General features: G+C 34.5%; 1 protein-coding gene across 1 annotated transcript; it reads right to left on the bottom strand.

Moving 5' to 3' along the window:
• Positions 1–264: 264 nt before the first annotated feature.
• On the bottom strand, positions 265–23467 carry LOC124433507 (NADH-ubiquinone oxidoreductase 75 kDa subunit, mitochondrial-like). The gene is made up of 24 exons (XM_046983290.1): positions 23248–23467; positions 20435–20529; positions 19490–19597; positions 18670–18746; positions 18385–18466; positions 18193–18257; positions 17538–17615; positions 16064–16182; positions 14855–14921; positions 14679–14778; positions 13726–13760; positions 12872–13132; positions 11550–11601; positions 11394–11470; positions 10753–10819; positions 10459–10521; positions 9102–9263; positions 8038–8127; positions 7731–7788; positions 6800–6911; positions 6317–6380; positions 3877–4011; positions 463–630; positions 265–384 (listed from the first exon to the last, which is right to left on the bottom strand). The coding sequence occupies exons 1-23, from the start codon at positions 23324–23326 to the stop codon at positions 499–501; spliced, it is 2178 nt and encodes a 725-aa protein (XP_046839246.1). The 5' UTR covers positions 23327–23467; the 3' UTR covers positions 265–384; positions 463–498.
• Position 23468: the final 1 nt, after the last annotated feature.

Here is a 23468-nt window from a genome sequence, read left to right on the forward strand (position 1 = left end):
ATCGGAATCCAAAAATAGTTCAACGACCAAACAAAATCGTTTGACATGTAGTCTTTTCAAACGGAGAAAACTAGCAAATCTTAGCATGATCATTACTGTCGCTGTTTTACCAAGTTTTACCAAAGTCTGCATCATAAACAACTGGTAAAAAAGATATGAATACATCACTGTCAAACAAATAACGTACGAGCTGCAGTTATTTATTTTGACGTACCCAAGATCAGCCACTGCATGATGGTATAAAAATTTCAGGCCACAATCATGTACGCATTCAAACTTATATTTTAACATTACAAAGTACATGAATATTTATGCCGTTTGTGAAACTAACATATTTTTTTCTTCCACAACTTGTTTTACAAATATCTACGATTTCAAGGCACCATAAACAAGAAATATGGTACAAATACATAATTCGTAATTTGTAATAAAGTCTCCTGTATAAATGTTTATATGTAGTACCCTCATAAAATACTGAATGCTGATGGAAGACAGGTATTAACTCATACTCTTCACGGCCTGAGCGCACTTCGCCATGGTTTGTGATGCTCGACTTATGGGATCGGTCATGTAGAAATCTTCTAAGTTAACCAACTGTGGAACAAGTGGTGCGTCGGACGGCTTAGTGCTCTATAATGTTTACTAACAATAAATACCAATTCCAAACCAGAAATGAAAGAGCATGCAGTTTTGATTCAATAATATTGTGGCATGTGAATGTACCTTCCATAGCAATGTGTTATAAGAGGGCAAAGTTTCGGAAAGCAGATTTGAAAACGATCAAAGCTAAGGAGTGCTGTAAATTGCGCTCAGAAAAGAAGTCAGTGGCGTATAGATATTCTTCAAGTTTGGTCGTGCTACGCAAAATGAAGATCATGCAAAGCATTATTGATTTTTTTGGAAACTATTGTCATTAAAGTGAGTAAACATGGAAAAATTTACATAGCACGACCAAACTTATCACCGCTATGCATATGACAGGAAAAAGGGTTCAAATAATTTTTAAAGCGAGAATTGTGTTACTGAGAAACACTTTTGAAATGATTTCATAAAAGCACTATTGCCAATGCACATTTAATATAAACGACAACTTTTTTGAAAATAGACATGTTTCGACAACTCACGATGCCATCTTCAGTATGAGTGAAATAATAGGTGATACAAGGTTTATATAAAAGTAATATGATACATAAATTACAACAATAAAAAGGAAATAAGATAATTTAATGGGGAGCGTCCGAGCGTATTATAAACTAAATATTGAATTGAATTAAAAAAGTTGAACATTGAGGTCAGGGTTAGTTTTGTTAATGTGGAGTGCTTCTTTGATTTTAAGGGCGAATGAGGTGTCGGCAGTGTCGATGATTTTGAAGCAAGAGGGTGAATAGTTGGTTTTACATGAGTGAGATTTAAGAAGGTGTCGGTAGATATGAGAGTTTTTGTCTGTTGTGGTATGTTCCCTGATTCTGGTGGATAAATGGCGCGAAGTTTCGCCAATGTATCGGGAATTACATCCCGCGCAATTGAATTCATATACCACCATAGACTTAATTGAATCAGGGATTGGGTCTTTGAATGAGAAAAGGTTTTTGATTTTGAATGATGTGAAAATTTGTCGAATGTCAATATCTGTACAGAAGCGTTTCATAATGTTTGTAAGTCTGCGTTGTGTGTGTCGTGAGTAATGTCCGATGTATGGTAGTTTGAAGTATAGAGTTGTTATTTTGGAATTTTCATTTGTGTTGGTTGTGATCGTCGTGTCAGGAGTTTCGGTGCCTAGTTTGAGGTTGTTGCTTTGTTTGCTGTCGAGATATCGTTTTACGGTTCTGTTAATAAAGTGTAGTGGGAAAGAGTTTCGTAAAAGAGTGGATGTGATGTTTTTTATGTCTCGTTGAAAGCCATTGTTCGTATTGTTAAGTTTGTATGCTCTGTCGATTAGTGTGCGTTTAAGTCCGGTTTTGTATGAAAGTGGTGTGAAACTAAAATAGTTCGTCTGAAGTCCTGTGATTGTATGCGTTGATTGTATGCGAATTGTATACGTTGATTATAATTGTATGCGTCAATCAACGCATACAATTATAATTTAGCTAAGTATCTTAGTTCTCTACTAATACCACTCATACCAGATGACCACTCCACTAAAGATTCTTTCACTTTCCTCGACGACTTCTCGTCTTTCAACTCATCAACTTCTTGTCACAAATTCTTCATCTCCTACGAAGTTGAAAGCCTATTTACTAACATACCACTTACTGAAACCATCAACCTAGCAATTGACTTAATATTCACTCACAACCCCAGGCTCAGTATAAACAGGTCAGACCTCACACAACTGTCTTTAATAGCAACAGCACAGACGCATTTTTTATTTAATGGAAAATTTTATGACCAGACGGACGGTGTTGCGATGGGCTCTCCCTTAGCACCCATACTTGCTAACATTTTCATGGGCTCACATGAACGAAACTGGCTAAACAACTACAACGACACTAAACCACTATTTTACCGCAGATACGTTGACGATATTTTTTGTGTTTTTACTAACGAAACTATGGCCATGAAGTTTTATAATTACATTAACACACAGCACGCAAACATTAGATTTTCATTTGAAACTGAACAACAAGATCAACTGCCATTTCTTGACATTTTACTAATAAAATCACATGACAGCTGTACAACATCTACATACCACAAACCAACATACACAGGACTTCTGACAAACTATTTTAGTTTCACACCACTTTCATACAAAACCGGACTTAAACGCACACTAATCGACAGAGTATACAAACTTAACAATACGAACAATGGCTTTCAACGAGACATAAAAAACATCACATCCACTCTTTTACGAAACTCTTTCCCACTACACTTTATTAACAGAACCGTAAAACGATATCTCGACAACAAACAAAGCAACAACCTCAAACTAGGCACCGAAACTCCTGACACGACGATCACAACCAACACAAATGAAAATTCCAAAATAACAACTCTATACTTCAAACTACCATACATCGGACATTACTCACGACACACACAACGCAGACTTACAAACATTATGAAACGCTTCTGTACAGATATTGACATTCGACTAATTTTCACATCATTCAAAATCAAAAACCTTTTCTCATTCAAAGACCCAATCCCTGATTCAATTAAGTCTATGGTGGTATATGAATTCAATTGCCCGGGATGTAATTCCCGATACATTGGCGAAACTTTGCGCCATTTATCCACCAGAATCAGGGAACATACCACAACAGACAAAAACTCTCATATCTAACGACACCTTCTTAAATCTCACTCATGTAAAACCAACTATTCACCCTCTTGCTTCAAAATCATCGACACTGCCGATACCTCATTCGCCCTTAAAATCAAAGAAGCACTCCACATTAACAAAACCAACCCAGACCTCAATGTTGAAGTTTTTAAATTCAATACAATTTAGTTTATAATACGCTCGGACGCTCCCCATTAATTTATCTTATTTCCTTTTTGTTGTTGTAATTTATGTATCATAATACTTTTATATAAACCTTGTATCACCTTGTATCACCTTATTTCACTCATACTGAAGATGGCATCATAAGATGTCGAAACATGTCTATTTTCAAAAAACTTGACTTTTGAAATAACTTGCGCACGAAAATGACATGGCTATAAAGCATATGAAGCACATAGGATTAAATTATGGCAAATGTTATAGATAACAAAGTTTCACTAAATTTGACTTGGCCAACTGTAGGAATTTCTTATTCCTATTGATCGAACAAATTTCATGAAGGAATCTCGACTAGGAATACCAATATTTCAATCCTTTGCATTTCATCGCCGTATTTCATCCACATGCAGATTCATCCTACACACCTTCAACAATTCTTTGGCCAGCGAAAAGAAGTTTGCCTCTTCAGCATCACCATACCGCGTAAGGTTTGGCACGACTTCCGTCATACGGTTTCGAATTTCGTTCAAATCGTCGTATGATAAAGGATCTCCGCATACCTAAAATTATTGATCTTAATGTTGTTCTCCACTTTACCAAACAATGTAAATAAGAAATTCCTACAAATTCCATTTAACAATTGGTGATTTCGGATACACATGTTGCTGGAGAGAGAATAAAATTAATTAAACTCAAACTATTCATGTTAAGTGAGTTGTTGCTGGTTGAGTTAGCAAATGGCATTTAAACAGTGACAAGAAATCTAAAGAATCGACAAAGCCATATACCTTTATTAACCAAGCTCGAGGTCTTTACGAAGAAATGTTGGACCGAAGTTGTACAGATCGACCGAGCCCGTAAGGCGAAGTTAATTTGTACAAACAGAAAGAGGTGTGATAATTCTCAGTAAAGACCGAGAAAGCGAGGTTATTAAAAGAATTATTATATGCCATTATTTGACTTGAAACGAGGCTTGCTTTCTTTCTCGTCCTTGCTGTTTTGTACGGTTTGGCTTTCACTTTTCTAGTTTTCATCGGTAAAAAATAAATCGTTTCTGTCGGTAAAAAATTGTATCGTCTGGATAGTTTAACTGTTTTCCGAGTGTTTTTCCTTCGACTCACATTCGTAAATGGTTTTTTGTTTTGATTTTTTGTGCGTTTTGCTGTTTGCTTGAAAAAGCTTGTTTACATTTGACTGTAAAATTACGCGTTTTGGACCGTAGTCAAAGTATAGAAACAAATAGTAGTCTCACTCCATTGAGCAACTTGGTGCTGCATATTTAAATAGATTACTAGCAACGAATAGCCACTTTAGCGCTCCTATTAGTAAAAATGCTTTTTTTGGCTGGCTGCCACTTTGCTAATCACATGCGTAATAAGACATGCGCTACACAAAAAATTTCAATAGAGTGGGACTACTGTTTGTTTCTATACTGTGCCGAGGTTCACTACGGAAAATAATGGACAGGCAAAAATGTTTCTGAGCCAGTCAAAGCACGCCATTTTACAGGAAGTGACGCTTGACATATAATAATGCAATATAATAAACCTTTTACTTACGGGCCACCACACAAAATAAAAATATTAATACACACACAAAATAAAAATACACACACAAAATACATTATACACACACAATATAAAAATACACACACAAAATAAAAATACACACACAAAATAAAAATACACACGCAAAATACATTATACACACACAAAATAAAAATACACACACAAAATAAAAATACACACACAAAATATGATTGCGGGCGCTTGCAGTGTCGGATGGTCTGACTATCATATTATCAGTTTGTAATCAGATATGTGTAATTCACTAATTGTGATTTTAACATGTGGTCGACTTGTCGTCGTATTTAACTGTTTCAACAGCGAAACATTTGAAATTACATTTGGAAAGGAATCGAAAGCAAGCTCTTGCATAATCCTGGCATAATTATGTTTTGTGCCAACTGTGGTGCACAATCACTTGACGAAGCTTCTTTTTGTCACAAATGCGGTGTGCGTTTGGGAAGATTAACTTCTTTGCCAAAATGTTCTGAAGCGTCAATGACGAGTAGCGTCTCTTCAAGCAGTTGCCCTTCGAGCTCTGCAAGTCCGTTAACTTCAACTTCAAGTACCCCAAAGCTGTTTATAACAAATACAGGACAGGCTAGAGCAATAATGTCCTTTCAAAGGACAACACATTAACCTTAATTTTAACCAGAATACGGGGAGCAATATCGTAAGCAACTTTGAAATAATTGATCACAGTGAAATCAGTGAATTTTGTTATATACTCTGGAAGTTGGAACCATTAGAACTTTGAAAACAAATGCGATCAATTACGAGCAATTCCGAGTAAGCCGACACTGCAAGCGCCCGCAATCATATTTTGTGTGTGTATTTTTATTTTGTGTGTGTATTTTTATTTTGCGTGTGTATTTTTATTTTGTGTGTGTATTTTTATTTTGTGTGTGTATTTTTATTTTGTGTGTGTATTTTATTTTGTGTGTGTATTTTTATTTTGTGTGTGTATTTTTATTTTGTGTGTGTATTAATATTTTTATTTTGTGTGGTGGCCCTTGTGAGCCACCGTATTTACTAACCTCAATTACGAGGTCTTTCCCGAGAAATATCGGACCTCTGTCGTTTTGTACAAACCTCGCGTTACGGGCTCGATCTGTACAAAAAACTTCGGTCCGATATTTCTCCGTAAAGACCTCGCGCTAGGTTAATAAGGGCTTACTGATTTTAATCAATTACAAATTGTAGAAAATACTCACGTCTGCTAAGAGTTAAAGCCAAACAGCATGTAATATGAAAAAATAACGGTAAAAAAATTTTCAAAAACGTGAGATAAGATACTTACCTCAGAAAGGGCTCTTATTATTTTCCAATCATCTCTTGCCAACCCAGGAGGTGAAACGGCTCTCCTACAGTATAAATTTTGTTTATAATGATATCCTTATTGCATTCTGTGGCCACAATAATTAAGAGTCAGTCTACAACTAGCTTCACGCATACAGTAGTAAAAACTTACAGTTTGCTCAAAAAATAGTATCATACACATAAACGTTTATTCTTTGCTTGATATTTCTAACATATTTAATGCCGCATAAGAAATAACTTAACTGCATTTCAAATAAAAAAGTAATTTTAAGCCTCATGCTGACGAACATTCATGCAATTTTGGAATGTTTTAGAGTGACTGAGTAGTGATCGCACATAAAAAACAAGATTAGTGGCTACATGCTTCATGCTCCCACCAACTCTCAAGAAATCAATTGTACATTGTTGCTAACGATGTCCAAATTGTATTCGTCACCTACTATTTACAATAAATTGCATTTACCTAGTTTGCTGAGCTCTACCCTCAGTGTTCACGTATGTTGAGGTTTTTTCGGTGTAGGCCGCTCCAGGTAAGATGACGTCAGCTATGTGAGCTCCATGATCACCATGGTGACCTGTGGTCAGATGGAATTTACAATTCTACAATCTATTTCTGATCGATCAAAATACTGTGACTACATTGCCATTGTAGTAAAAGTCAATTTACGTGCTCAGGGAATCACGTTTCGATGGAGAGATGGGATGAAAGGAGACGCAGTAGACAGACCGAATATGTACATGGCATGCTTCCATTGAAGAAGAAATTATTGACAGGAGTACTTGTAAATGAGACGTATGATTTCTTGCAAAGATATATTTACAGAACAAGGTTGCAAGAGCAAATGTAATGGCAATAAATATCAGCTATCCATAGATAGAGAAACACTACAAACGAATTTAGCAATGGCATAGACATATTATCGGAGAGCTTTTGACATGGTGCCATACACAACATATAGTGCATCTTATTTGAAATTGGTAGACTTCCTAAGTTTCTTAAAGTTACGTTTATACGCAACGATTTGTCGAGCCGACACTGACGCCATATTTGTTTTCTTTTTGGAGTTAAAATCGCGTAAAGACATCGGATGCCATATTTATACACAGCAATTTGTCTTACACGACAAATTTTCCATATATAGCAAGAGTCACGTAATATTGCGTAAGTGTCAGCCCGACAAATCGTTGTGTGTAAACGTAACTTAATTTAGACATATTTCGAATTTTTAAGAATTTCTTGAAACAGCTATAACAAATTTTATAGACGGACGGATGATGCTATAAGACCAAACTTACTTCGTGTCGTAAAGACGATGATAAAGTATATGTGTGCTATCACGATAGACTCAATGTTCTCTTTAATATTGTATAATAAAGAATGTGATATCGCTTACCTTGATATACAATAAAGCAATCTTTAGGTAAGTCATCGCGGTTTACCTTGCCAACATCCTAAAAAGGATCGGTACGTGAAGTTTTTTATAGGAAAATGTTAATGGAATTAGCACAACTAAACACTTCACAATTATTTTCTTAAATACGCTAATCATACTTCATTTGTGAAAGGTGAAAAAAAGAAGGTATACAAACTATATTACATAAACGCAAAAAATTTACAATACAAAACGTCGGTGATCTTGCATGGCCATCCTTCACGTTTAACATACTGCACGTATGATATTAAACATAGAATATGCATACCGCACCAAGAAGATACAAGAGCTTCATCGAGCTTGGTAGATCCAATCTAGGCTTGTAACCGATATCTAGGGCAGCGACCTGACTAGCCATCTGCACAAACAGTCAATAATAAAAATTCTGTGAGATCTGGAAGCGTTGTTTTTAGAAAGTTGTTTGAAAACGGTAGCCGTAACTTTAATTTTCCGGATGCGACTAACTATACCAGTTGTAATTATAACTAATTGTTGAAAAATAATACGGGTGATAAAACCGAACAGTTAGGAAAACGTATCTGTAGTCATCTCAGCGCGCAAAAATATTCAAAAACCTTAGGTGGAAATAGTTAGTTGAACTTCCAATGGATAATTTGACAGTAAAATTTTCAGAAATAATGAACAATTTTAAGGTATTATTGAGAAGCACTTTTGAAATAGCTTGCCGACGAAAATGACGCAGCTAAAAAGCAATTGGAATACATAGAGTTAATGTATGGCCCATGTTGTTTGAGCTCATAAGTTTTGGAAAATTTAGCTGATGCGTACGCGAACGCTTAGATTTCAAATCGCAGGTTATTTTGGATTGTCGTTTTTAAATGCCATCTTGTTGTAATCCTCATCAATTATGCATTAATGTGAGCTTAAATTACTGCAAATACGAAAAATTGATGAAGGTTATAAAAAAATGGACTTCAAAATGGAAAAGTGTAAAACAATTGCGGTTTGGATGCCAATCGCCAATAATATTTAGGCTAAATACCGCGAAACTCTGTTAGCTTGAACAACATGTGCCATATTTTAACCCTATGTGTTCCAATTGCTTTTTAACTTTGTCATTTTCGTGCGCAAGCTATTTCAAAAGTGCTTTTCGGTATTACAATTCTCACTCTTAAAATAGCTATTATTTGCGACAATTTTACTGTCAGATAAACCATTAGAAGTCCAACAACCTATTTCACCGAAGTTTTTTGCAGATCTTGCGCGCTGACAACTTTAGGGACGTTTTCCTAACTGTTCAGTTTTTTGCGATACACAATGTAATGAAATTTTACTACATTAAAACAGACGGAGCACTTTTGAAGTAATTACCCTGTGCATTATATTTAGTGTTCTCCAGTTTGCAGAAACTTGTTTTGAAGCTTTCAGTTTGTTAGCCAATGAAAAAACCAGATCGTAAATACCAGCGCCATCTTGCCGCTGAAGAATTGAACTCCCCACAATGACCATCGGTCTCTCAGCTTCGTACAAGACCTTAAATAGGAAAAAAAACACAGAATACAACAGCTATGACAAAAAAAAGGCATAAGAGAAGGTAAATGAGCCACAAATCGAGAATTTCCATATGGTAAAGCAATTTCCAAAACGAAATTGCGAGTTAAAGAAACTGAAATGTTTACATTCATATATTATATGCATGCCATGCCATGTTAAGTTCCATTAAAATCCATTGTTTTTTACGGATTAAATAACATATGAATATTGCACCTCCAATTATCAATAGTAGCTAATACAGCCTTGCAACAGTGTTCGTACAATGCTAGAATAATAAAATTCAAGTACTTTTCAAGGACTTTCATGGTCATAACTTGAAAAGTTTATGGACACGAAAGACCTTGAATTGCACAAAAAATATTAAGCAAACATTTTCAAAGAACTTTCGCTTGTGAATCGAAAGAAAATGGTATCTTTTCATGATTTGCAAGCTGCCATGTTGATAGGTTTCTTCAAAGTTCTGACATTAACCCGTTACTTTTCTTGCGATAAAGTGTTTAAAATACCATTTCAAATCCACTTTTGAAAAGAAAGTAGGGCGATCACGCTTATAAAAATTCGATCGAAAATTTTGAGCTCAAACATTTTCAAGCACATCTTAATAAATTCAATTACATTTAAGGCCTTGATGTTTTCAATTTTAATTGAAGGACATTCAAGCTTTGTAAGAGCCGTGTTGCAAATTCACCTCCCTTTAGAAATCTCCTCGTCACCATGTGACACTATAATTTTAGGGTTGGTGAAAAGTTCCATGCAACTGGAGCCAGATTTAACCATGGATCAATCACAAATAAATTAATGGAATTAACTTACAAAAAGAGGTCAGTTATACCCAAAATACTTGTACAAAACCCAAACGAGTGTTAATTTTCGTGATGCTTTACCGTTTCTTCAATAAATCACAATATAAAAAGATTACAGAGTGAATGTTCATTTTAAATTTTTTCTCTCAATCGCAAATTCAGACAAACACATTTTTCCGGTTGAGCAAATAATAATAAGAAAAAAAGATTTCGAAAAATACCATGATTACTGGCGCACTTTGTACTTAAGACAGAGACACTTTATTAAACCAAAGTAATATAATGTTTTTATTCAGACATTGTATAACATGTCGTTAAAAGACATTGACGGCAGTCCCTCCCTATGCATAGAAAGATAATAACTGACGCACCTTCGAGAAAGAGTGTTTTCCGTTCAGAATATCAGCAAGCGAGCTCGCAGATTCACCTAAGTGCTGAGATAATGGAAAGAAAAAACTCACACTCAAGCAAAGCGTGTACAATGATAATCCAATAACCTTCACGGTTTGACTAGATGAATGTTCAAGGAGGAACTAATCCAACCTTTATAACTACTGCAGAAGTTTTTTCGTGTCAACATAATCACGTCAAGTAAAATGCAGCAAAAAGGTATATTATTACCCTCGTAAAAGTGAAGTTTGAAATGGAAGAACGTGTTCAAGTACCTCGTACGTGTAAGTCAGATCTAGTTTAGGTCCCATAACTGCAACTTTCAATTCATTATGCAGCCATCTACAGCAAAAAAATAACATAAACCTTTCACGTATAATCACATCGGAAAAGCATGAAATCGTACAGTTCTCTTAATTAATGTACATACACCTTGTCTACCAACATATGATTTTGCTCTTTTCCAAAAAACTCATATAAATTAGATTTATAGTGCATTTGATATGTCGTTGACTATACTATGAATTACTAAGGTAATGGAGAAACTTTGATGTTGAAAAGCACTTTCGATAAGACATCTCCGACGAAATTAATGAAAGTCGTCTCTTCACATTCTTATAGTTTTGATCACACTGCTTTCAAATAACAACGGTAAGCACACAGTTTTCATTTTGAAAACAAATAATTAGTTTTGTATACATTTTTCCAACTAAGGCCTGTTTCAAATGTCGCATTTTACATGAGCCGAATGTTAAGACAAAAGATAATGAAGAATTTTATCTCATTATATTTTGTTCTAAATGCATTCGGCGAATGTAAAATGCGACATTGGAAACGGGCCTAAGCTAACAATTGTAAAATATTATCATTTTTCCAAACACTTGCAATTATTCCAGATTCATTGAATAATACTCACGCTTTTCGTATTCGACTGTTTATCAGTGGCGCTTCGTATCTTGGATTTGTACCAATGATCACAAGAGTATCCGCTTCCTGTGAAGGCAATTTAGAAAAAAAAACAAAAAAAAGAACATCCACGCGTACTTCATGGCCTTTCTACCAGTTTTCATACCTCAATACCGCAAATCGTAGTGTTCATTATGTAACTGGAACGGAAATCAGTTCTAAAAATCGAGAATACCTTTGGTTAATAAAAATATCCATGGATACCTGAACGTCGATGAACGTCAAGGTTAAAATTAGAACTGTTTGTTAAATGCCGCAATTCCTTCCTGTTGTAATTTTCAAGTTAGGCCAAATTGGCTGTTTTAGTTTTAAATGTTTTGCGTAGTTATTAAATCAGAACATTGTGAAATTACTCGAGAAGAGATTTATCTGGTGATAAGTATTGAATCGTTTCCATTTGCCAAAATCATTTCACGCCTGGCTGAATCCCGGCTACCCGGGCTCATGTAATCAGCCCCTTAGGCTCACATTTGTGCATTATTGACGAGAATTATGAAAAAGAGGCATAATGGCATTAAAAAACGAAAAATTCAAAATAACCTGCCATTTGAAAGCTTAGCGTTCGCGTACGCATAAACCAAAATTCATAAAATTTTGTTAGCTTGAAAAACATCCAATCATATTTCAACCTTACGAATTCCTGTTGCTTTTAGCTGTGTCGTTTACGTGAGCAAGCTAAGTATTTCAAACGTTCTTCTCGACAACACAATTTTTATTCCATTTTTTGGATTTCTTATTCTTACTTATCATTATTTATTGATTTGTACAATTCAACATTCAGATATATCATTAGAAGTCTAATGATTTCCACCGAAAGTTTTTGCAAATCTTGAGCACGGATGAATTTAGTGGCGTTTTGCCGTTTACCTACAATCGTTTGGTGTTTTTTTTATACACCTTGAATGATTGCAGTGGAAAAGTCAATATTTTACTACACACTCCACAGAACTCGAGAAATTTCTAGCATTGCAACTGAATTTATAAACTTGGAAATCTCACACAAACCAATTGCGTAGTTGAATGTACATGTATAGCAACACTAACTCATGAAGATTTACGACATTACTGGCTACCATGTTTGTAATAGAACATGCAATAAACAATACATTTACTTTAGTTATTTGTTTTTAGAAAATTTCAGATTTTTAGGAGGGAGTGACCGAGTAAGTGTCCAAAGTAAATGGTTTGAACCCGGGAGTATCGTTATATGTTTGTAAATGTCCAAAGGCAGCTGTTCGCATAAAATATACAAAAACATCTTTAGCAAAGTTTAAAGTTCTTTTTCTTGGGCAATCTCGACAACGAGCTCGAAAAAAATAATATTGATGATTTTGTGTTAAAATGTCAAATGAACTTGCCAATTAATTGGACAGAGTACTTAACCTTAACTTACAACATAAATACACACGTAAAACATTCATCACTTACCCTGATCCATCGATAGGAAAACTCTCCTCTGTGTACAAGGCATCGCTGTCGTTTTGATTAAAGAAATCCTTCAACGCAACCAAGGACTCGGCATCAGCAAGACCACCAACCACGGCAGCCATTTCATTACCTTTGAGACCGACGATCTTTTGCGCAACAGAATACAATGCATCTTCCCAGGAGCATGAACTGAGGTTTCCACTGTCATTTTTCATCATGGGTGTTGTCAACCTTTGCCGTTTCAAGCCATCGTAAGCAAATCTAAAAAAGACAACTGCTCATAAAATGACCATTAAACTACTCTTTGATCATCGTTGGTCGAGAAGAGCTGTTCAAAATATCTGCATAAAAAGAAATAGAGCAAACAAAAACTTCCATCAAGAGAAATTTTTCAAACAAGAACAATTGATGCACGGATAAATTTATGGCAGCAAATCGTGGTCAGGAGCATAATATCAAATTCCCCTTTTCTTCAATAACCTTTCAAATATATATCCATATATCTATATAGCTTAGCCAGCCTTTTTCCAGCTTGTCAGGGGCAGTGCCAACAACCTTACAAACAGTCGACTTGCAGTAAAATTGTCATAAGCATGTTTTCTTTCATATGTAATTCTGACTACAGTAATGACTAGCATTGCGCGAAGGAAAATTCCTTGAAAATAATGTTTTATTGGAAACGAAACTGCAACACCGAAAAACGGCGAAAAAAACACGCTACAAGTAATGAGAAAATTTCCTACTTATTTTCTTTTCTTTAAGAACTCATTGAGGATCAAATTAGGTGTACAATCATAAGAATTTGTGCGTTGTCGCGAGATAAAAATTTGCTTGCTACATTAAACTATAACAACCTTGTTTTATCCGAAATCCATTCTTCATTGATATCCTACAAAATAAAATGATACGATTCATGGGTTATGAACAATACTTTCCACAAGTGACAAGAGCTTAATAATTACTACAACGTATATATTGCACTTTAAAAAGGCGATAACAATCACTAAAATGTTTGGTGACGTTTAATCAGAGAAATTATTCATAGTTGAGAATAGACTTCAAAGAGCAGAGCATATGTCAAAAGAAAACGTATACAATTTTTAATTTTTAATGGAAACTTACACGACTTTTATTTGAGAATCAAAAGATGTTTACTTTGTTTACACAGGCTTATGTAAAACCAAGAATACCTTCGGGAGAACTTGAGAGCAAGATCAGTGCAACATCTGTGCAACATCTGCAACATCTGCAGCATCTGCAACATCTGTGCAACATCTATGCAGATCAGTGCAACATCTCACAACGTCTCAGACGTTTTAACGTCTCCGAGGTTGGCACAAGCCAGGGCAAACACGAAAAACATCTTTTATTTGTTTTATAAAATAACAATAATGCGAAACAGACAAATTTGATAGAAACGTTCTATTTTTCGTGTAACTTGTACTCATGATTCATTTGCAAATTCTCTTCCATTCCTTGGCTGAGTTAGGTTTGCACAGGCTAATGCAATAGCCCGATCAATACAGGCATTTTATCGTTTTTATTTTACTAAAGATTATAGCTACAGAATGATTTCCACATAGGATTTCAACCACTTGAATGGTGACAAAAGTGAAACGAATAATAGCTTGTCAATAATTACACACGCTTTCTCTTTCTGGCTATACTATATGGCTATGCAGGGTGTTAGTGTAAATATATTAACTACACACCTCTCACCAAATTTATCAATTGCAAGGAAACCATTTTTTACTTTTGATAAAAATACACGTAACTATTATATTTATTTTTCTCATCATAAAGATACCTCATTCATTTTTGGCAATATCCTCATTACTTCACCCGACCGCGTGCTCACGACAATGTTGCTGCCTACTGCATCAAGTACATCGATGGATTCCGTTTTCCTAAAAACATCAAAAATACAAAAACGTAACGAGGAACAAAAACGAAATGAAAACAAAAAGTTAGCAAGTTCATTACCTGGTTTCCCATGGTCGAGAAGTGAATGCATACGGCTTGGATGTCAACGCTCCAACAGGACACAAATCTAAAAGCATTTTAAATCTTTTAGGTGTATAATGGCAGAACCTTTTTTGGAAACTGGAGAATGTTTTGTAAAATAGATTTCAACAATTTAAATCCTTTAAGAGTAAATTTTGCGAGAATTAACAGTTTTCAAATGAATTATAAGACAAGAAAATTGGTTTTTATAATATTTTCATTTGTGTGAAGAAAATGTTGATCATTGACTAAAGGATGGAGAAAAATTAGTCCACCATAATAGTGCTGTGCAAACTCCAGCGTTTTAACCTTTAGCTCCAGCCGAGAAAACTCCGGCATACACAATAAGAAGTTCTGTTATCTGACATAAATAAATACGTAAAATACTCTGTTTTTGTGGAAGTTCTTACTTTTCCATTATCAAATAACTTCTTATGTTTGTTGTATTTTTTGTTGGAATTTAAACCTTTGATTTAGTTTAGATGTTTACAAAAATGCCACTGCCGGAGGTTTTGTTTTGACCTCATCTCTGGCTGTGGAAAAATAATTAAAAAATCCAGCTCAGGCTGCTGCCCTCCGACTCCGGTGCACAACACTACCCCATAAAATATAAATGTTTACATAGAGACCATCAATGCATGTAATTTTTACTTTTGCGTACGCATAATCTTTACCAACGAAATCTTATACGTACATAACATTTTAGTTCTAAAGTAATAAAGAAATCAGTATTTGTGATAGTTGGAGTTCTGTGGAAAACCAGGTGAATTATATGTGCAACTTTATGTTTGTGTTCGTTACAAAGCTGTTATACAATGTAAGGACTGCCGACAAATAATTAAAAACACTTTTTAAGACAAGATATGAATTGATTATAACTATAATTTTATATGTGGGGAGGGGCTACGCTGCTTATTCATGTTCACTCCCCAGTAAGTGATGATAATTGAGCAATGAAATTGCTGTTGCACAACGAAAACATGATACTTACATTGGCAACGTCAAAATATTATGAAACGTAACTGTCGCAATAAAAAGCTTCAATTATTATGTGAGTTGCTGCTTTAGTATCTTGTGCTTGTACAAAAAATTACGTTTTAGCAATATAATCATTGGGAGAGAATATTTCCTTCCCTTCCCTTGGGCTGCAACTAAAACTATCAATGGAAATATGTTATAATGTGCTACCTATAACGTTTCCTGACATCTCAGATTTGAACATCTTTTCCACATAAGTACCAACTTGCATTTCACCTCCTCGTCCTGTTGTACCTAGGTCATCCACACCAGCAACCTCACTTGCAAACCTTTTCGAAATGAAAGAAAATTAAAATTTCACGATGAGCATTAACTCTCTGTTCTACTTCTTTCGGATGCTCAATCCGCACGAAAGAGCATTGTAAAAATTTATCACATATTTTATCATCAATAATCCAATGAGGAGCCGGGAAATTTTTAGGGAAAATAACACAAATTATTTTTTATTTATGCACGTAAAGCGATATTTTTTATTTCGAGCAATTTGATTGGCTTCCAAAGCGGGTAGCTTTTTACTATATCTATCCTTGGACAGAGGTGATATTGTGATATTTTTTCGCAATGTATTTGTTTGCAAAATGAAATGTAAATTTTCAAAACTGATTTAAAAGCGAAGTAAATTGTTGAACGCGTAGGCAAATTTTATTCAGATGAAAGTTCATGGCAAAAGTAAATTTTATCATCCAGACGAAGCGAAGTTTGTAGAACTCAATTCAATTTTAGTCTCAAGTTCTACACATCAAGTTGCATCGTCCATTTTACAAAGCGAATTTCTTCATAGTAGAAATAAAAAAATAAATATGTTATTTACTGTTGAGGTCAGTCTGTACTTAAAAAATATTTTCACTCAGTCTCAAGCGTCCCTCAGCCTTCGGCCACTATTGAGACCTCGTGAAGATATTTTTTCGTACAGACCTCCCAGCCGGTAAAAACATATACATGTATCCTCAAATGAAACAAAGAATACTGTAAGAGTTTCGTTCGTGCGTTATAATGGTAATTTTACACTTATATGAAGTAGGCTGTCCTTAAAGTTGAAATAAAAATTAGCTCAGGTAAGATTTCTATTCAAAGCTTGAGTGCACAGTGACAATGTGCACTGCTATTGTAATGAAATTCTGGCGCTCTTCAAGTACGTTAAAGAAAGTATTTTGAAATAATTAAGGACAAGGAAGACCTTGGATCGCACACACAAAGCACAACTAAAGCAAAAAACATCAAACACATTGTGGTAATGAAAACAAAAGAACTTTTTCAAAAGAATTGAGAGCAAATGGTGTCCTTGTATGTTATATGACTTGAAAGCTTCTGTGTAGGTAAGTTACTACAAAGTTGAAAAGAAAGTTATGTGATGCCATGTTTACAAAATTTCGATCAAAGAATTTTAATACAGCACTTTCAAGCATATCTTTATGACATATTGATGAACATTTTAAGGCCTATAATTTCTCAATTCGAATTCAAAGAAAATGAGGGACATTCAAGTTTTGTACGAGTCCTGGCACAAAGTAAAACTGTGGTTCCATCAGATTGAAACAAAAACCACACGGCAATCATCGAGCAATAAAAACACATGATCACAACTCCACTACGTTTTTATGAATTAACTCATCGAGAAAAATACCTGATGCATCTTGTGCAGTGAATACATCTAGTCATAATAGTTTTAACCAAAGGGCCAATATTCTTGTCCTCCACGGCTCTGGAAAAACACAATGGAAATTATCTAAAGTATGGTTATAGAGACTAAGACGGTGGTAAATTAGAGCAAAAAATAATTTCTTTGCCAATTCTCAGCCTCTTCAGTTTGAGACAGCTGATTCATTTTGAGTGGGGGCACTGTCGAAAGTAGTTAAGTCGACCTTTAAAATATGCTTTTGTCAAAATAGCTTTCAAGAACTAGGACAAGGTTACAAAATAAAAACAAACCGCGAATATTTATGATAAATTTCAAAAAATAATTTAAGCGTAATATTGGTTAAAGTTAAGAAATTCATAATTTGATCAGCTCATATAGCAGATGTACTTAAAAAACTCAAATATAAATGAAACACGCAACTTAGAATAATGATTTAAAACTTGCTGTAGCTATATCTACCTAGATGATTTAATTTGAATGAATTCAACACTAAAAGGCTAAAGTAGAAGTCAAAATGCGACATTGGTGGGTAATCATTACAAATAAAGCCCAACATGCACGCATTGCATGTGCATTCATTATATAAATAAGGAATGAAAACCGCCGCCTTGAGCAAGTCATGCAATCTCAATCACTGTACCTCTTCCCCGAGAAATCATTGTCGACAAACCGACTTCGATCATTTCCAAACGCCATTGATTGATCCTAAATAACGAGACGCCAGACAATGTTATATGAACAGTGCGCCACATGTAAGACGAAAATCTCACAAATGTTTTAGAACACCATGGTGGAGTGAAAGCAGAGAAGATTCGAAAGACGGTTTTCTTACCTGCAAATCGCATTCTCCACCTTGATCACAAATTGGACAATCCAGCGGATGGTTCATCAAAAGAAACTCCATCACACCCTCTCTAAGATAGAACATAACATAAACCATACAAGTAACAGAGGTTCATTTCATGCAGTAGCTAAATAAACATATATTTTGAATGTCAGAAATATTTGACAGTGAGTAGGATAAACAAGATCTCAGGCGTGCAACGACAACTCGGCCAAAGAAGATTGGTTAAAAAAGGATTGCAAAACCTTTAAAGAATCTCTAATCAAAAACTACCTTGCTTTTCTCGTCATCTCGGAGTCGGTTTTGATCCTTGAACCTTTCATTACTGGCATCGCACATGCAGCAACTGGCTGCAAAAAACAAGTAAAAACATATGAAATAACAGCAATAAAAACACGTGCGTGATTGGTCTACAGCTGAGTTTGCATTGGTTTGCATTCAATAAATTAAATCAATAAAAGATAATATGTAAATTAATTATCAATACATCTTAGAGGAAAAGGTAAAACGTTTGTTTGAAATTGATCAGTTTCGCATTACCTTTTTTTTAAAAAAAGGTTTTCATGTTTTTTGCAAAGGCTTGTGCAAACCTCAGAGACGTTTGTGAGAACTGTCGACATTCGGTCTCCAATTTGCACTTATATGAGCTCGAGTTCTCCCAAACGTCTCTCTGGTAAAAATCCACGACAATCGACATCTTTCGTCAAGTTTAAAACAGATTGGAGACACTAAATAATACGTACATAAATTGACGTAGACCAACTTTCGTAACATATAGGTTTTAAAATATCAATAACATTGTACCGACGTAAATATGTTTTAGCTACGAAGAGTTTTCTTCAATGTCAATAAGAAGTTGAAGGATAAAAGATTGAATGAACGAATAAACGAAAACTCAACTGAGACGCATACGTACGTACGTGTGAAATCTGTTGTAAGCAAAAGTTTCGAACCTAAAACTGACCTGAATCATATTAGCCTCACCTTCGCCACACGCAAAAAAAAATATAATAAATAGACTTATAATTACCGTAGGAACCTTTCAAAAACCATATTTCACAAAGTATGCAATGAAAGTGAATATTGCAGCTACCTTTGGAGATTTTTCAACTTCAACTAAACACATTCGACAATTGCCAGCGATAGACAACCTATCATGATAGCAATATCTTGGTATTTGAACACCAACCATAGCACAAGCCTACACAAGTTAAAATTGATGTTTTTGGAAAACATTATGTCATAACAGATTTCATATGGTATCCAAATGCTCGTTGTACCCATGCTCCAGGTAAAGTTACGCTCCCGGTTAAGCGCCGCACTTAGGAAGGGGAAACCAGGAAAATAATTTAGCACCGCACCTGGGCAACGTTACAGCTGCGGTGCTAAATGATTTTCCTGGTTTCGCTTTCTAGGCCATGGGCGCCCAATCGCAAAAAGTCGTCTAGAAATAACATCGGCATGCATCCACTGAGGAGCCAGCTGAATTTTACAACATAGGTAGTTTTGAAAAGGGTGAAGTGCACCAGCTTAAAATTTCATCACAAAGAAAAATATGAAAAATCTATGTGATAAATAAACGGCTTATAAAACATTCAATAGTATATTTTTAAAAATATTTCAAACCATCATTTCACCGAACAAAAGAAAAAAAGCATTTCGTCTTTGCTTGATTAACAGACATGAAATACAATACAGAACATATGTAGCATGGACCAGCCTTAGTAAAATTTGTACTGGTTGACACTATAAAACGTAAATGGTTTTCTTAGGTTTTTGGGTAATAAAAATACGTATTTGTCGTAAACCATCAGCTAAAAGCAAATTAATAAGTGCCGCTCCTTGTTAAGAGCTGTTTCCAGTTAAGCACCGCACTCAGGAGCGTTAAAACAAGCATTTACACGGTTAAAAAACAAACGAAACAATTTTTACTAACTGTTTTTACATGCCCCAGAAAATTTCATTTCTATATGATAATTTTGCAAGTTCTTGAAAATTTTGTAGGGGAAAGGTTGCTTTAATGTTGATAAATCTGTACCTGAAGAATGGTTGTCCCAGGATCAACCAAAACCTTTTGATCATCTATGAAGACATCAATTTTTTCTGGGGCAGCTTCAGCACTGTAGCTGCGAGCTAGAAGCATTTGAAAATTATAAAAAAATCATGTGCAATGATTATGGATAAAACAGACAATAACACTCAACAAAATTGCGAATATACACATATGACTGCAAAATTCAAGTACTTGAACAACATTTCAATAAGTTAAAAGAGTCCATAACATGAATTTTGCTTGAAATTAAAAGTTCTCTCAAAACTTTAATGAAACTTTCCTTACAACATAAGTGCTTGCATACCTACTTTTGATACTAGTGAAGTCTTTGTGAGATGTAATTTTGAGAATTTATGGCGAGTCTATTATGATTACCATATTCAAGATTCAATGTGGCTTATAATAAACAAACTTTCTTTCACATAATATTTGTGATTACGCCCATAACAATAGTATAACAGAGAAAATTAATAGAGTTGTAAGATATGTAATGTTGATTAAAAAGCAACTGACCACAAATTCTCTGATTTATGTATTACAAAAATTTCACAAGTTCCAAGAGTAAGTCATTAATGTTGAAAAAAATGCAGTCAATAATGTTGAAAAAAACTCCATTGCAGTTTTACGAGAAGTTTAATAAAAAAACAATTAAAACTTTGAGTCATTGGCACTTTAAAATCCTGTTGTTTGAAACAATTTCCATATAGTTAAGTTGTAAACATTTAACCAACATAAGCTCAAATATCCTAAACAAAAATGAACTATTTAGTAAAAAAGATTGCACCATTTTGCCCATTCATATATTTCTGTAATTAACATTTAAAAAGAATGCACTTTTTTATGCAACTGCAATTCCTGATGTTAGAGTGTTATTTATATAGTATATAGTATAAGCTGTTCTAAAATAATATCAAAAATGGTTTGCAATTTTTTTACAAATTGGCCTGTTGGCAGTACAATACATGAAAGTCCAGTGACCACAAAACCTGTTCAAAAGTAACGCAAGGCAGGCGAGAGGAGGGCAGAATGGCATGAGAATATAATTTATAAAGGGAAATGCTGATTTTTACCCAATAAAATTACATGTCCATGGAAAAGAGCAAGAGGCAGTAGCTTAACAGCCAGCAAATATAGGGGCTGGAAGAGCAGCGCTACAAAAGTAAGTTTCAGGAACACCAAAATATTTACATAGTATGAACAAACTTGTGCGATTGCTATATTTGTGGTGGGAGGTCATGCCTCTCTACAGTCTGCAACCTAGCTGCATGGTCTCACAAATTCCAAAAATTTAACAAAATCTAAGTTGCAATTACAAAATTGAAAATTCATGCCAATTACTTACATCAATGCACTATGATTTGGGGCAGTGTGCAAATTAGTTGAGAAAAAATGATGTGCAATTTTTTCGACAAAAATGTTTCCCCAGAGGCATGATCAAATCGATATTATATTAATTAATATGCAGTGCTATTTACTAAATTAGTATTTTTAAGCATGCACAAATTCATATGATTTTAGCATTGATCCAGTAATAAATGTACGAAAGAAATTTTTGGCAAATGTTATTCTCTCCTCTTTGTTTGAGCAAACTTTACAGCAAAATAAATTCATCACTTGGCCATCATCCTCATACTCAAACTAGTCAGCATTTAATGTTTTCATCAATTTATTTCCTGTATTACCTTTGCTGTTAGCTACAACCTTTCAATGAAGATGGCAAGAAAGTCAAAAGTGAAATAAGAAGTTCACACCAAATATACTATTGCCTTCTGATTACTTACAGTAACATCCTTATGCTTTTATTAATATTTCTTATGACAAAAAATATTATATTGATGTCATATTACAAACAATGTGTAAAAGCAAAAAGTATGGTTGATCAAGATTGCCAATTTAACTTAATATTTGGAGCCAAATATGGCTTCTTTTTCTGACATTTGGCTTATTAAAAATGAAAATTCCCCATGGCTTATTTTTCAAATTTGGCTTATTTAAGATTTTTTAAGAATCTTTATAAATCAAAATGAAAAGGTTTCCCAATTTTTTCAAAAATAGTCAAAATAGCTATGATGCCAAAAACAGTACAAAATGGTGTACAGAGCTAAAATTAACATTAATAAATGTATTACATTCTTATTGTCATAAGCATATAAGCAACATGTATGTTGACTGTTGACAGACTTCTCAGTCTAAGAGTGACCATGTCTTTGAGGTTGATGACATTGTGTTAACATGGTTTAAGATTTTAATGTCGTGCAGCGCACTAGTTTATCAAGTAAAAGATCAGCAAAGACTAAGCTTGAAAACTTTCTATTTATGTGGTAGTAATCAATAAAGAATTTTTTGCATATCGTTTGAAAAAAAGATGTGCATTGTTTTCATTTTAGCCAAAACCATGTGCAAATAGCACATTGCACACCGTTAATTCGCATTGATTTGGGGGAAGCATTGCCAAATTGAGTTTTCATTATTCAACAAATCTAAAAACAAATAAGTCATTATGATTGCTTAATAAACATAAACGACAATGAAGTATGTGTGTGTTGGAAACATTAAAATCAATTCCTGCTGGCCATCCAAGGCTCATTTTACCTAATCTAACCGCAATATTGATTATAAGTACATTGAAGAAAGAGATCTCCACGCCGGTGGCGGTGTCATCTCTTCTACTGGCCTTCAAATGTTATAACATACCTGCGATTTCGACAACTTATTAAGAAAAAAAGAATTGCAATTCTAAGGACTTCGTACTTCATTCATGCAGGCTATGTATATGAAACGACTAAAATATGTCTTACCTGATGTTATTTTAGGTACACTACGTGAAGAGGAGATGAGCATCGACCATGATCTGATCGACGATGACGAACGGAACATTGTCCGACGATGACTTAGAATGAAAAAAAATCCGTGGGCAATTTAATGAAGATTTATTTTATGTTAAGTGATCTGGTAATACACAAGAAAAAACTCTCAACAGACAAGACAGTATGATTGATTATGAAGACAGTTACAGTCA

Source organism: Xenia sp. Carnegie-2017, unplaced genomic scaffold (assembly GCF_021976095.1).
Source record: "Xenia sp. Carnegie-2017 unplaced genomic scaffold, XeniaSp_v1 HiC_scaffold_1, whole genome shotgun sequence".
NCBI lineage: Eukaryota > Metazoa > Cnidaria > Anthozoa > Malacalcyonacea > Xeniidae > Xenia > Xenia sp. Carnegie-2017.

Bases quoted from the DNA above. Each gene is read 5' to 3' on its own strand.
- LOC124433507 (XM_046983290.1), bottom strand. From the start codon at position 23,326: ATGTTCCGTTCGTCATCGTCGATCAGATCATGGTCGATGCTCATCTCC. The intron at 18,467-18,669 runs GTAGTTTTTGAT...GTTCTATCTTAG, and splicing joins GAGATGACGAGAAAAGCAAG to AGAGGGTGTGATGGAGTTTC. The intron at 14,922-16,063 runs GTAGCACATTAT...AAATGCTTTTAG, and splicing joins GATGTCAGGAAACGTTATAG to ATTTGTGTCCTGTTGGAGCG.